Here is a 15,721-nt window from a genome sequence, read left to right as displayed (position 1 = left end):
ATGAAACAGGTGAAATTATTTTTAGAAATTTAGCCCGGCGCATCCATCATTTTTTAAACAGAAAAAATGAAATCGTGCATTACAGTTGATATAACCTGTAATAATACTGTTACAGTCTTAAATAAATAATTGGATATTTTATTGCCCGGCTGGAAATTTTAAATTAAATTCCGGTTGGCACGTCCAACTGGCGAAAAATTGAATTAAAACTTTCTGTGTTGCATCTTCGACTTGTGTTAACTCAATTTGAAGTTGCAGTAGATAAAAATAGGGTAAAAGAAACGACAAAATCTTACCTGCAAATAAAAAACATATGGGATTGTGTTGGGAACAAATTTACAGAAAATGATAAGAAAAAACTTGGGATTTTAGGAATATCTGGATTCCTGGGGACTCCTGTTTAAAACTATATTTTTTATAATTCGTACTACTAAAATAAGAACTTAAAATTAAAAGGTAAAACGAAATTCGCTCGACCACCTATAATTTTGAATTAGCCTAATTTTTACAAAAACACGGAAAGTAACTGACACCGTCCAGTTTTTTCCGCTCATCATCACTCATCAGGTCAACAGAGCCAGGATCGCATTTGCGAGTTAATTTAATTAAATTCGTATGTACCACAGCTTTTTGTTTACTTAGAAAATATGAGACTCAATTTGTGTTTCATCAAATTAGTCGCCACCTTCTAAACTCATAATTTCATTGCGGCTTTAACAGCTTCAATTGAAGAGTTTCCTGAAAGTTTCGTTCGTTGTAAAGAGAAAATTGCTGGAGCAGTTCGAATTAAACGAAGTTTTAACACTTTATCCAAGTGAGAATTTGTACAGATTAATATTCATAAGCGGGGAAATGAAAGAGGTTTGAATAACAAAGTAATTTGAAATGGGAATGTGAGGGAAGGCGGCAGTAATGTGACACTCAAAAAACTTGTAGAAAACCTTCCTCTCAAAGTCCCAGTAATTTATTCTCTTCACAACAACGAAAAACCCCAAACCTCGCGTGCATAAAATATGAGTTGAATACGAATCAAACCCAATCAACAATTCGACGCAGTTTCCTCAATGTATGTTCGCTACGTGATTGGTTGACTGTAATCGAATGCACTCAGGTTCTCTTCGATATCCAAGGACTAATTTGCAACATTAACTCCACCCCAAACTAAGACTTCCATCCGGACAACATTCAAAGGATTAGTCCGGATTTAGACTCCTGCTGGAGGCTTTTATTTATGTCCCGATTTCGCACTAAATTTAAGTCTGATCGGACGGGCTGATGAGCGTGAAATTGATAATCGAAGAAAAAAGAGATGGGGGAAATCGATAACGAAAAATTGCGGTGATTATATTAATGGTGATAATTTGGTTTAGAAATGATAACGATTTGAAAGAAAGATTATCGCCGATGATCACATTAAAACCACTGGTTTTACTTGTTGTTTCATTTATTATTATTATTATTATTACGACTGAACATGTATTTGCTAAAGTTCAATTTCTTTGTTTTATTTTGGTTATTTACAATTTTGACATTTCTAAATTACATAATTTACTTTCTACACATTTCGCAACATAACTGAAAAGTCGTCTTTTTGTCATTTTCTATTACACGGCGTTCATAACGAGAGAAAATATGAAAACAAACTTTTGCATTCACCCGCTGCGTATTTTCCTTTATCGAAAAACCACTTTGCTTAATTTATCAAAACGTTCAGTTTCGTAAATGAAAACTTTTTCTTTCGTTTTTACTTTTAATTTTTATTGTTTCGTAATTTGAAATTTACATAGCCCTAAGCAGATGTTGCTTTCACATCTTAATAAAGCAGCACATTGCTCGTCAAATTGTGATCTAAAAAGTCTGTTTATCTAACGTGTTTACATGAGAAGTGCTGCGCTACGGTTTTGCATTATTTGCTGTTGCGAATTTCCGAACTTGTTAGCATTTTCTTGCGGGATTCGTTTTGTTCTCATGCTTTCAAATGAACGCGCAAACGGAATGAAAAAAGCACACTCAAAAACATTGTAATTATATGCCTAGGAAAATATTACACTTACGAACGTTATTATTTTCAGAAACCTGAATGAAGGATCGAGGGAAATTAGAAAGCGAAAACATAAATCGTGCAAATTTTTGATTAATTTTCAAAGTAATAATTTCTAAAAAAAATCTTTTATGTTCTAATATTTCAAAAATTAGCACAGTTAATAAACATGTCAAATGTAATAAATTATCTAAATTTCTCTACTTTACGATTGAAACTGCATAATTACGATTTTTATGTAAAACGAAGTACATTTTTGGTTTGGTCTTCAAAATGAAAATTTACAAAAAAAAGATATGGAGATCAGACTTATCTGGGGCCCGAACGTTATTATTTCCGAAGATCTGAAGGATCGAGGAAAATTAGAAAGCGAATAAAACATTGAGCACGAATTTTCAACCTAAAATTAATAAAACATTTATTTTTGACGTAAATATTTAGCTTAACTTTAATAATCTCTCCCTTAATTTCTTTAATTTTTATTTGTTTATTTTTTAATATCAGCTCAATGTCATTTAGAAATCCACAGACTGACTTCTAAAATCCGCTTAATTAAAAGTTCGTTCGAGTTTCGTTAAACTTATGATGTTATGAATACTTGTTAATTATTTAAAATGTTTTTTATGCTTTTTTAATAGCAAAAAAACCTTTCTCTGGCATTAAAAAAAGCTGGTTGTTTTCCGTTTTTCTTCCACTTCAGAGGCGACTTCGTTCTGCTTTTAGTCGCATACTTCATGTAACATTAACATATAGCCATGTTTTAGCGGAAGCCCTTAGGGGTCCTCTGGGATTTCATGTGCGTCTGGTAAAAAGGACGTTATGCGACATGCAGTGAGGGTAGTTTATTATAAAGTGCCTTGAAAAGCAAGCATACGTTCTTCCTCTGATTTATTCCTTGTTCGTTTATTACCAACGCGGTAAATTATGAAATTGAATATTTGAATAGAAATAGCATTATATATTTGACCACCCTATAAATGTTTAACTCAGGCCGGAATTTTCCGAAAATAAGAAAAGTTCGAACTCCACTACACCATGAATAATGAACCGATTAAATAATTCATAATCACTCGTGTTCCTCCTTTTATTTTTCCTTGTTTTAATCAATATAACTTTACTTTCCAAAAAGTTTAACCCCGTCTTGTTGACTTTTAATTATCACCCATTTCTCTCTACTTTTCTACCTCGACCACTTTCATAATCTGACTAATGAGATGGGCAATGTTGAACGTAAATAACATCCCCCATCCCTTATACAGTTTCATCTAAGCCACTTTGTTAATTGGTGCTGAAAAGTCAAACGAACCGAGTGATTAATTTATAGACAGTCGATGTGTATGTGAATGTGGTATGAAGGTTGAAGGTGGTGTCGTTGATGGCGGTTTACAAAATTCATGGAGAAAAAATGGACACATTTCTATTTAATTCATGGCTGAATCGATAGCAAAGAAGGCGGAGGATAAGAGAGAATGGAGATGTTTTATGGGGGGGAAATGATGTAAGAATTATGAGTAATTATAACAGATGGCGGGAAATTTCTCAGTTTGCGAGCCTAAAAGAACGAGATGGTTAATTTCAATTTTTGGGGTTTAGAAGAAAAGTGACAACCATCGCATATCAAAATCAACTTTATCAGTTATTCGGCGCGACATTTATTTCGTGTTTATTTTCACCTGTTTTTGCGTACAATTCGTGTTTTATAAGCAATATCGAATGTTTATTTAACAATTACATTATACAAAATGGTGTTTTGTTACGTGCGTGTTTTAAAGTGGTATTAATTCCCGCTTCATTTGTAGATCAATAGGAAAATTGGTAAATTTTACCGCGTTCAACAATCAGAACATCGGAAAATTTGATAAAAACAGGAGAAAAACGCGGGACAGTTTTTCAACGTCTTCAGAACCGAACAAATCGCTTAATTTCCAATTTCCCCCAATTGCTCGAACAAACCAATTAAAATTTGCGGAATGCCAATTATTCCTCTCGCCGCACTTCCAATTTACTTAAAGTGTTCCCTTTCCGTCTGTTTATTCGCTCGTGATTTCATCAATTGTTTAAATTAGACGAATCACATAAATTCGGGTTGTTGAAAAGCCGTTGTCGATAAATCTTGTAAAGTAAACGACAGAGCGCCATCTGCAAGGAAAGTGTGTTGCTGAAACCGGAAAAGATGTATGGAGCAGCTTAAGTCGGATAAGTCGATTATGGGCTGTTTTTACAAGAGATTTGAGCGAATAGCACGAGTAGTTTAGAATATAGTGGAAGCTGAGTATATTGACGAATTTCTAGCACTCTTCAATGTTGTTAATGATGATAGATGTCCCTTCGCGATCGATATATCTTGTTCTTCCGACTTTAAGAGTTGTGTTTAGTTTTTACTCGAAGCTGAAAAAAAGGGGAACGAATATTTATAGCCCTCCCTACAACCGTCAACTTTCCCAACATTTTTATTTCGATTATAAATTATACCGTGTCAACTGAGGAAAAAGGAACACTACGTGCTTTGTTGTCTAATTTTGTACAATATTGTCGGATTTATTTCACTACCCTTTATGAATGTTAAAGAATAAATTCTTGGAAGTTTGTTTGCCAGTCAAATGAACGGACAAAGTGCAAAGCTGCATCTTGTATCATGTAAAAGGAGCTGGATTATGCAAAAATTTGTGTCTTCACTTCGGGGGTTTAAAATGAGATATATTTTCATCTGTTTTAAAGCTTTACCTGGTTTTAGCTGTTTTTATATTCTTTCGTTGTAACGGGACATGTCTGAAAGTTTATTAAAAATTTACACTTTCCCGCTGTGGATCTCGATTTCTCGTTGCTGAGAGAAGCATATTTTTTTGTGGAAAATGCAAATTCTGGTGCTCGTTACCATAATTTCGACTGAAAATCATAACCGACTTACTAAAGTTTATTTTACTATTATTTCAAAGTTATCTGCTGGGTCCGGCAACACTTGTGGCTATTTCTAAAATCGTTTTTAATTTCTAAAATAAAAATAAAATAAATTACTACATGTTTATTGTTAACAGTACTAAATACGTTTTTGTCACTGATAGTTTAGTGTTGCGACGGCTATCAAGTGCAATTGGTAAATGTCTTTTAAATGAAAATTTCCAAAAATTCTGTTTCTTGCTCAAAAATTTTGAAATTTAGGACAGTAGATAAACATGCTGAAAGGAACAATTTCTCAAGATTTTATTGTTTTGAGATGGAAATTACTAGAACTTGGTTTATTTTCAAAATAAAAATTTCTAAAAATTCTATTTTATGTTCTAATATTTTGTCCATCTACTACTAAACCTCGACATTTCACTAGTTTAGGATTAAAACTGAAAAAGTTACAATTTTTTATGTAAAACGAAATAAATTCTTCAAAATGAAAATTTCTTGAAAGTTTTGATATTTAGTTTCAATTTGTAAGCATAATGAAAGAAACAATTTTTTCAAATTCCACTGTTTGGGATGTAAATCACTACGGAATTTAATAGAAGCTCGTACAAATTTTTGGCTCATTTTCAAAATAAAAATTTTCAAAACTTTTGTTTAATGTTCTAATTTTTTGAAAATTTGCAGAGTTAATAAACATGTGAAATATAATAAATCATCGAAATTGAACTAGTTTAGGATTAAAACTGCCAAAGTTGCGATTTTTTTATAAAACAAAGTAAATTTTTGGTTTGTCTTCAAAATGAAAATTTCCAAAAAAGAATTTTTTACTTCAAAATTTTTGAATTTAGCACAGTTTGTAAACATATTGAAAGGAACAATTTCTCTAAATTTCACTGTTTTGGGATGTAAATCACCGGAAATACGAAATTTAATAGAAACTTGAGCAAATTTTAGGTTTATTTTTAAATTAAAAATTCAATTTTATGTTCTAATATGTTAATTTTTAAAGAAATAATGTGTTATTCCATCATGACAAAAGTAAAAAAATAGTTTGTCTTTAAAACAAAAATTTTCAAAATTTTTCTATAGTTTAAAATTGCTTACCTAGGTAAATTGCAACATGCATAAAACTTAATTTTTTTTAAATTTTATTAAGTTGATCAACTATCAGCGTATCCATATTTCTAAATTTGTGTCTTTTATATGTAATTTTTTTTAGATTCGTAGAGATTTACGGTACTTTTATTTATTCTTCTGGTTTAAATAATTTTCCCCCTTTTCTTCTCCACACATTCCCAAACACCTCATTCTCCCCGAAATAAAACACACGCAACAACACGGAGAATTTTCCCGTTTAATCGAAACCGCACAACCCTTGATAGCAATAAATTGAATCAACCCTCGTCCAAACAGTAGCCAATTAAGTGGCGCATTGCAGATTTTCTTTTTTTTTCGAGGCTGATTCTCACTGTTATGCAAATGACACGAGAACAGCACCCCAGACTGACTTTAATTAACAAGTCTTCATAAAGAGGACGTCAAGTGGAAAAGTTAGGCTTTCAATGGCTGAAGTTAACACCATAATACAAAGCGATCTGAGGGTGGTCAGGGTCTTTTGTAGCTTTGTACGGGTTTCAGGGGTTCTGTGTAAAGCGGTTGTTTTTTTTTGAGGGGTGATATTAATTTTGAGATTTGGGGTAAATGGCGCGGAAATGGGATAGTAAAAGTGCAATAAATGGTCAGTTGGGGGAGGCTAAAAAATTGAAAATGGAGCTTTGAGTCCGGTTTTGTTCCCACCAGTGGTGAATCCGCGAAGGCTCGTTTCATTTTTCACCGAAAAAATGATTTTTTATCAAACCCACCTGGTGTCCTTTAATCACTTTACGTCAACGGAAACATTAGCGACCAGCAATTAAAGGCTTGATTACGGTACGTTTAATTACATTATGTAATTAGTTCGAGACTAATCACATTCAGAGCGATATTAGACTACACGATCGCGTTATTTGTCAATGAGAAAGGTGAGGTTTCATCAAAGGCAGCCGATAATGGGAAGCGAGTCAAATTGAGTTATGAGAGGGCGCTGCGAACTTCACAATGTCACACTTTTACTTATTTAACGTTATTATTATTAACATTGTTAAATTGAAGGGGAATAGTTTGTAGAAACGACTCTCGAGGGACTTCCCCACCTTACATAATTAAGGGTTGTTTACAGGGGCTAGTTAAGACGTCGGTAATGAAGTTTTCTTAATTAGCGAACATGGTGACACAGTTTCGGACAAAATACCTTTACAACGAAAAACTTGGATGAGTTGAAACAACACTCCGGGGTACCACATCAATTTAAACTTTAAATTATGTTGCAGAGAAGACAGGCAGCTCTATGATTAAATGGATGTTAATCTCGGATTTACCTGATAAAATGTTGATCTTAAAAGTTCCGCGCTTTTAATATTAGAACTTGCAACTATGTTTTATAACTCCGGCAGATTTTTATTAATATTATTAAAAAGTGAGACCTCCCGGATTGTTCCGGGCGCATATTTTCTCGAGTAATTTAAACTCCGAGCTCGCGTTCTCATTTTTCTTCTTCTATCTCGGCTTGTTAAAAATTTTCCGAGATGTTTGAGCGGGAAATCTTCTTAAACGGCTTAATCGGCCTTTAGTTTTAATTAAGATATTACGAAGGAAACAGGATGAGAAATTTTTTTCGAAGCATATGCGGATTCATAATTTGATTTTGTTTTAGTAGAGAGTCGGCAAATTCAATTTTAATTCAATTTTTATAAAGACAAATTTTATTTCTACCTCGTTCTGGTTTTGACGGTTTGATGTGGAGTTTTTTCACTGATTGAACCGAGGGCGCTCTCTCCCACACGAGTGAGAAATAGATTTTATTAAAATATTTGTGGCATTTTAATTGATTTTCCCATTTAACTTCAACTGAAATTAATTGCATTAAGATACACAGAACTATTTAATGATGACGTTGGTAGCAATGATCGGGATATATTAGGATTTATATCATTTCATTTGCGTCAATAGCGTAGTTTAAATATTGAATTAGTTTGAAACAACATGCATTTTGTCATGTTCTATTTGCATAAAGTATTTGCTGGGATACTCATATTTTTGTTATTCTTCTAATAGAAATTTTGTTACAACGCTGGCGACGTAGCACAAAAATTACTGTCAGTTGACGATACGTTAGAAATTTCGTTTAAACAAACACAGACCCATTCTCGTCCTTTTTGGACATGGAAATCCAGTTCCGATTAAATTACCCAAAGGACACCGTCGATTATCTTTACATATTGCGTCTCCACCGCCGACCTTTCACATTTAACCCTTCACCAATAAATTAAAATATCCACCCAACTTAATTTATATTCAAACAGCGCACATCATCAAAAAGAGTCAACTGGGCAAAATGTAAATTTAGTAAAAATTGTACCAACTTTCCTCAACATCTGTCGTGATTTATCGCCACCAAGTCCGGTCCTGGATTTTACTTTAATGGACTCGTGTTACGAAACAGGAGGAACGTTGACAAACAAGTCGGCAAGCGAAACTGGAAAATGTCAAGAATGCGTATTTTATTACCCTTTCTAAGTACACAAAGTCAACAGTTTAGGGCTTGATTTAAATTGGGATCTTTGCAATTTCATTGTTACGACTCAATTACATGAAGGAGTCGTTGTTGTGCGATGAGGGGTGTAAAATAACTTTTAGGGAGGGTGGAAAAGTTTCCATTATGGATTTCCAATGATCTTTTTCTTTTATTTATTGCAATGAGCGTGGCCACACTCTTTTGAATGTGAGAGGGAAACGGAGCTGCAAACTCTAATAAATCAAGGAAAGTTTATAAAAAAATACTCCGAGCGATTTTTTTTATTTTTAGCACATATCTGTGGAGTTTAATCAACCTAAGAAAATTGGAGAAATTTAGCGTGACCTTCCTTGATTGTTGTTTGTCGGTACGGAAAGAGAAAGACAGAGGCACGATAATGATACGTACAAATAAAGATAACTACTAGTTTACTATCGCTTTTTCCAGGTCTTGGGTGGCTATTTGCACGGTAACGAGACTGTGGAGAAAAATTTGTTGAGAAGGGCGAAAAATGTTTAGAATATCACACTGTAGATAAGTAGGGAAGAGACTTTATTGTATAGGGGTTTTTATTGTTATTGATATCACGAGTTGGCTCTAATTTTGCTCGTTTTCGGGGAAAGAGGAAATTCAATTTAGTGCCATGATTGGTAAAGAGAAACGAACGGCAAAAAAGCAACGTGGACTTTTTACAGTTCGAACCTTGCATTGAATTTTTATAAATTTGTAAAATTACATTTTAAAGAGAGTTTCAATTTATTCGGACGAAATTTTCTTGCGTTTTTCTCGTTCTGCTTCTAAGTAAAATCGAAAATCATCGTCCTTCTCAGCGGCCTTATCCAACTCTTCTTTATGCAGTTCCAAGTCACATCCTGAAGAAACAAGAAGATTTACAATTTCCATATTATTTTTCCTCAAAGCTAACTTCAATGCCGTTTTCTGATTACCATCCACTTGATCAATTTTGGCTCCGTTTTTGATTAAGATTTTCGCAATTTCGCAATGTTCCATTTGCACACTTTTGGTCAGCGGTGTGAAACCGGAATCACTAAAAGCATCCATTTTGGGTTTCTTATTGACCAAAAATTTAACACCATCCTCGTTCTTCTGTTCAATACACTTAAAGAGAAGAGTTTCGTGATCAAAAGGTTTTGTAACTCCACCCAGAATTAACACTTTTGTGACGTCTTTTCTTCGTAGTTCGATGGCGAGAGTTAGAGGACCCTTTCCTTCTTTGTCTGTTACATTGGTGTCTGCTTCACTCGCAAGCAGTTTTGTGACGATTTGGTCTTGGTTTTTATTGACTGCGGTTATTAAAGGCACATTACCATCTTTATCTGCAAAGTTGGGATCAGCTCCTTTCCCTAGTAATGAAAGACCAACATCAGATTGATTCAAACGTAAAGTTCTCAATAGAGGGGAAATTCCATTTTTGTCGACAATGTTCACTTTTGCACCTTTGTCAAGCATATGTAAAACAAGTTCAAATTGCTGGGTCTTAAGAGCCTCCATTAGTGGTAAATTACCTTCTGCGTCGGCTAAATTTACATCCGCTCCATGGTTCACCAAATTTTTGGAAATCTCAATTTGTTCCAACTCTATAGACTTCATTAACGGTACAGTCGAATTTTTGTCTTTCAATTTTGGGTTTGCACCTTTTTCCAACAAAAGTGCAACTATTTTTTCCTGTTTATCTTTGATGGCTTGCATCAAAGGCGAATCTCCTTTGGGATTTTCAACATTCGGATTTGCACCTTTTTCAAGTAAAAGTTTGACGATTTCGGCTTGCTTTAGTTCGACAGCATTGACCAGTGGTAAAACTCCTTGCGCGTTTTTCAAATTTGGGTTGGCACCTCCTTCTAACAAACATGCAACGATATTGTCTTGGTTTTGTTCGATGGCTTGAATCAGAGGTAAAACTCCTTTGGAACTTTCCAAATTTGGGTTTCCACCTTCTTTAAGAAGAGTCTCTATTATATCAAGTCGGCTTCGTTTCACGGCCTCAACCAAAGGTAAAGTTCCTTGAGAAGCTAGATTAGGATTCGCTTTGTGAGCCATCAGTTCTTTTACAATATAAAAAGGATTCTGGCCGTGGATAGCTTTCACTAAAAGGTTGTCTGCTTTTGTGTACTGGAAATTGACATTGCCTCCTTTGTTCAGAAGAAGTTGTACTATCTCCATGTTACCTTTTTCCACCGCCACTGTAAAAGCTGAAGGAATAGAAAACTTGGCCCCATTGTTCAAAAGCCATTTTACCATTGCAGTGTTATTATACGCGACGGCAATCCAAAGAAGGGTTCTATTGCCATCAAATTTTTCGTTGATATTCAGTCCATTCTGATGCAGATAATTCAAAGCAACCATGTTGTTGACATCAATGATACTTTTACTTAAAGATGGAGTTAAAATGATTTTTACACCATGATCAATCAACATCTTTATGATAGCAAAATTGTTCTTCTGTGCTGCTGTTTCTAGAAGCGTCAAACTATGCCATCCTAATTGTTCATTTACATTCGCACCTGCTGCAAGTAGATCACGGACCATTTCTTCAGATTCTGCTTCCACTGCCATTCTCAAAGGTGTTGCAATACCACTATATTCATTGACATCTATTTTGTAGTAGATTAATGCTTTGACAATTTTGGGTTTTTTAGAAAAAATAGCCCATGCCAGTAGTGTTTTCTGGGTAGTGTCTTCTCTAAGAGCATTTATATTATCACATTTGGAAAGGGATGAGATTACCTCTGTTAAGTCCCCTTTTTCAATAGACTTAAATAAAGATTGAATCTAGAAGAAATATTAAAATAGAATAAAAAACAATTGGAAATGGTTTATACTTACGTCATTTTCCGTCATTTTTTTTCGTCCTTCTGGATGTTTGCAATGGTTTTTCGGTACTATTTTTTTTTCAACAGTTGTCTTGAGTTTTTATATTGGTTTTTATCTTTGTGACACGTGTCGTTCTGACCACAGAAGTAAATAAATATATTTATTTTTATAGGAGTTACAAAAACATTTCAGTGTTTATGTATTTATATCATTTAAAAACCACAGAAGCAACAAAAAATAACAATGTGACATTGAATTTGTTATCTGACTTTTAATAAAAAAAATAGCATTTTTTTATAAACTTTTGTTTGTCTCAGTTAATTTAATTTTAAATAAGAATAAAACTAATTTGGATTTGTAGAGAGGAAAAGACGAGACTTTTCTGACTTGAATGCTTTTAGTTTCCGAGATCTGAAGGATCGAGGGAAATTAGAAAGCGAGAGCCAGTGAACTTTTTTTCCTTTGGTATATAATTGCTATAGGCAACCCAAAATTTGTTTTTTTTGTCTACTTATAAGAGAGATATAATTTCACAGTTCGAATAATAACATGTTTTCTAGTTGTGATTTTTTTTATTATTTTTGTTCTCAATGTCTACAAGTTTATCTACCACTATCATTTACATTTTCATTCGATCATACTTAAATTTAATTCTTCTTGTTTTTTTCTCGTACACCCTGTAGATAACAAGCAAAATCTTCATCCTCCTTAGCAAATTTGTCCAATTCTTCTTTACACTGTTCCAAGTCACATCCTGAAGAAACAAGAAGATTTACGATTTCATAATTACCCTTCTTCAAAGCTAACATCAAAGCCGTTTTGCCATTACCATCCACTTGGTCAACTTTCGCTCCATTTTTCAGTATGGTTTGTATAATTTCGTAATGACTTATTTCCACACTTTTAGTCAAAAGTGTGAACCCAGAGTCACTGAAAGAATCCATTTCGATTTTCTTTGTAATCAAAAATTTAACAGCGGCTTCATTCTTCTGTTCAATGCATTTAAACAAAAGAGTCAAATTATCAAAAGGCGTAGTGATACCACCCAGAATTAATAATTTCGTGACTTCTTTTCTTCCTAGTTCCACAGCGAGAGTTAGAGGACTTTTCCCTTCCTTATCTGTTACACTAGTGTCTACTCCAAATTCAAGCAGTTTTTTGACAATCTCAGCTTGGTTGTTTTTGACTGCGGTTAGTAAAGGCAGGTTACCATCTTTGTCTGCAAAGTTAGGATCAGCTCCTCTGTCCAGTAAAGAAAGAGCAAGGTCCTTTTGATTCAAACGTAAAGATAACAAGAGAGGTGAATTCCCGTTTTTGTCGACAATGTTCACTTTAGCATCATTACCCAGCATATGCAAAACAACTTCAAATTGTAGGCTGTTGAGGGCTTGAATTAGTGGTAAGTTACCGTCTTTGTCGGCCAAATTTGCATCCGCCTTATAATTCAGCAAAATTTTGGAAATGTCAGTTTGTTCCAACTCTATGGATTTAATCAACGGTAGAGTGAAATCTCCGTCTTTTAAATTTGGATCTGCACCCCTTTCAAGTAAAAGTTTTATGATTTGGAGTTTTTCCAGATTTATACATTGGACGAGAGGTAAAACTCCCTTAGAGTTTGTCAAGTTTGGGTTTGCACCTTTTTCTAGCAAACATGCAACAATGTCCTCCCGTTTTTGTTCAATTGCTTGGAGCAAAGGCAAAATTCCTTGCGAGCTCTCCAAGTTCGGATCCGCTCCTCCGTCAAGCAAATATTCTATTATCTCAATTTCTTTATTCTTTATAGCCTGAATCAAAGGTAAAATGTCTTTGGAACTCACATTAGGATTTGCTTGATGAGTAAGTAGTTCTTTCACAATGGTGGAATCAGGGAAGTTGATAGCTTTCATTAAAAGTGTGTCTTCATTTTTGTGATGGTAATTACAATTTGCTCCTTTAGTAAGAAAAAGCTTGACTATGTCTATAGACCTTCGTTCTACAGCCCTTAGCAGAGCCGATGGAATAGAAAAGTTGGCGCCATTGTCCAAAAGCCATTTTACCAAAAGAAATTAAAAATTTTGTAGAACCGTGAAATAAACATTGGATTAATTAATTCAAGTATGTACTCACATAACATTCTTCATTTTCGCCCATTTTGTTTTTTTTTCTTCTGACTACTGCTAAAAACTGTTCGGTACTGTTTTTTCCACTGCATTCTCATGGTATTTATAGAGACATCCTTGTTATAAAAGAGCCGTTTAGACCACAGGAAAAAATATATTTCTTACTCGAGGAACAAAAATATTGACCACCGCAACAGCAAACTAGATTATTTGTGTATTTTTTAATCTTTGAGGAACCACAGAAAACAAAGGAATAACATTGTGGTGTCGGATTTGTTTTTTACTAACTTTAAATAAAAAAATGTTTACATGTCGTCACAGGAATCAAATGATTGAAGAAAATTTGAAGAAGCAGAACACCTCAAAAGGAAGTGAATAGAAACAGAAACGATTCTTTGAAGAAACTCGGGAAGTTTTGGGTAAAAGAACTCTTGAGCGCGTGGAAATATAAAAAATTGATAGTTCATTGCCTTCATGACCACATCCCGTGTCCATTTCACACGCAAACATACATAATTCCAACGCCCCTTCCACCACAAGAATGTTTAATTTGTGCATCCTTTGAATTGTTTATTTCGACGCCTTCGAGGACAACACCCAACATTCTAGTCGCTCCTTTCACCTTCTAATAATTTCCTCCATCCCGTTTATTATTATCCTACTTGACAATAAACCTTTATAGCCGATAAAAAAATTATTGCCGTTTTAACAACCTCCACCTTGTTTCCTTAATCAATTCATCGTTGCAATTTCCTCACAAAATTATAAATGTTAGCGGCACATCAAAGCAAAGTTAAAATGCGAGGGTCTTTTTGCTGAGGAAATGCTCGGGCTTGACAACTTCATTTTCAATTTTACTGACATGGGTATGCGATTTAAAAGCGCAAGTGTGGCGGTTCGCATCGTTGAGAGGCGGAAAATGGTGAAAATCGAGAGACTTATAAAAATTCTTTGATTGCGTGAAGAGGAGTTAATGTCAGAGCTAGGGATTTAAACTGATCAGATTCAGAGGAGCGGAACGATTCCAAAAGGTGAAGTGAGTCGATATGTAAAAAAAATTAAAAAGACAGTCACGTCCGGAAGTTTGAACTGTATTCGAGCGTTTTCTTTATGATTTTATTATACCTTTTGCGTTATGAAACGTTTTGAATTTGAGTAAGGATACTCGTATTTTGTCATGATTAGATCTCTAAAGCATTGATTTACGATTTGTAGCAGTTGGTTTAACCGCACGGTCGTAATTCAGGAATTTGCCGTTTCGTTTTATGATTTTTCGCATTTTCATATCTTTTCAACGGAAGTAGTTTTTTTTGAGGGGATAATGGTAATTTGCTCCGGTTTCTTTGAACATTGCGGTTTGGAGGGCGGATTTCTCAAATTGCCTAATTTAGTTTTCCAATCGTTAAATTTTATTTTCCAATTTTCCACCTTTCATATTTTGATTCTTCTATAATTTGTCCTTTTTGTTCATATTTTGTTCTTTTGTATCCTTTTAGCACTATTTTTTTTATTTAGCACATATTTTAGCACATCTTTTTAGTCTGACTTTAAATAATCAATCTGCAGTACGCAGGCAGAGAGAAGAAAAATGAAACTCTTAGATATATTTATTTTCAAATTCACTGCAGGAAGAAATGAAAAAGCGCCTCTCTGTTCGTTCTCACATGAAGAAGAATTACCAATTGACCTGAAATGTTTTCTTACGGATCAATAATATTACTACAAGCAGCATCGACAGGAAACTTTTTAGATTTAAAAATTAAGCTGATTCCGGGTGTAATATTTCCGGCTGGGTATTTTAATTTTATAATTTATCGATAGAACTAGCCCTGACCCCAATTCTATTATTCATCCCGAAATGCCAATTTATGAATACAGCTTTGAATTCCGCACCGGAAACTATGCCTTCTTTTTTCTCCCCAAACTTTTGTAGTTACCACCGACTGAATCCACATAAAAAAGCAAAAGAAACACGCGCGAAAAACTTCCCCAACTCCATCATCTTAAAAAATCCCGTCGAATACGTGCCTGGAGAAAACATCTCAAAATTAAAATCGTCTCTTGTGAAACGCGTCCGTTTCGAAAGTTAAATAGAACATTACTCTCAGCTTCCTATTTGTTTTATTATTGTAACTGCACCCTCTGGAGGGTTGAGATTCTACAACTTATTGTTCATACGAGAATAACCAACATCCGCCTACATTTTTAATCGGGTCAAATCGATATGATTTCGGCGAGTTC

At 34.2% G+C, this 15,721-nt stretch overlaps 3 protein-coding genes across 3 annotated transcripts in view; 1 reads left to right on the top strand and 2 right to left on the bottom strand.

The window, feature by feature from the left end:
• Positions 1–15,721, top strand: part of Syt7 (Synaptotagmin 7) — a 180,903-nt gene that overhangs the window by 16,139 nt on the left and 149,043 nt on the right. The gene's annotated exons all lie outside the window — the stretch shown is intronic.
• Positions 9,306–11,568, bottom strand: LOC148177576 (uncharacterized). The gene is made up of 4 exons (XM_088033371.1): positions 11,561–11,568; positions 11,508–11,515; positions 11,394–11,449; positions 9,306–11,339 (listed from the first exon to the last, which is right to left on the bottom strand). The coding sequence occupies exons 1-4, from the start codon at positions 11,566–11,568 to the stop codon at positions 9,306–9,308; spliced, it is 2,106 nt and encodes a 701-aa protein (XP_087889497.1).
• On the bottom strand, positions 11,984–13,947 carry LOC148177575 (uncharacterized). Its single transcript, XM_088033370.1, has 4 exons — positions 13,790–13,947; positions 13,646–13,681; positions 13,488–13,566; positions 11,984–13,426 (listed from the first exon to the last, which is right to left on the bottom strand). The coding sequence occupies exons 1-4, from the start codon at positions 13,945–13,947 to the stop codon at positions 12,029–12,031; spliced, it is 1,671 nt and encodes a 556-aa protein (XP_087889496.1). The 3' UTR covers positions 11,984–12,028.

This window comes from Gnatocerus cornutus, chromosome 3 (assembly GCF_029298725.1).
Source record: "Gnatocerus cornutus isolate USDA-ARS CGAHR chromosome 3, icGnaCorn1.1, whole genome shotgun sequence".
NCBI lineage: Eukaryota > Metazoa > Arthropoda > Insecta > Coleoptera > Tenebrionidae > Gnatocerus > Gnatocerus cornutus.
Note: the sequence above shows the minus strand (reverse complement) of the source record. Positions and strands in the feature narration are given on the sequence as shown.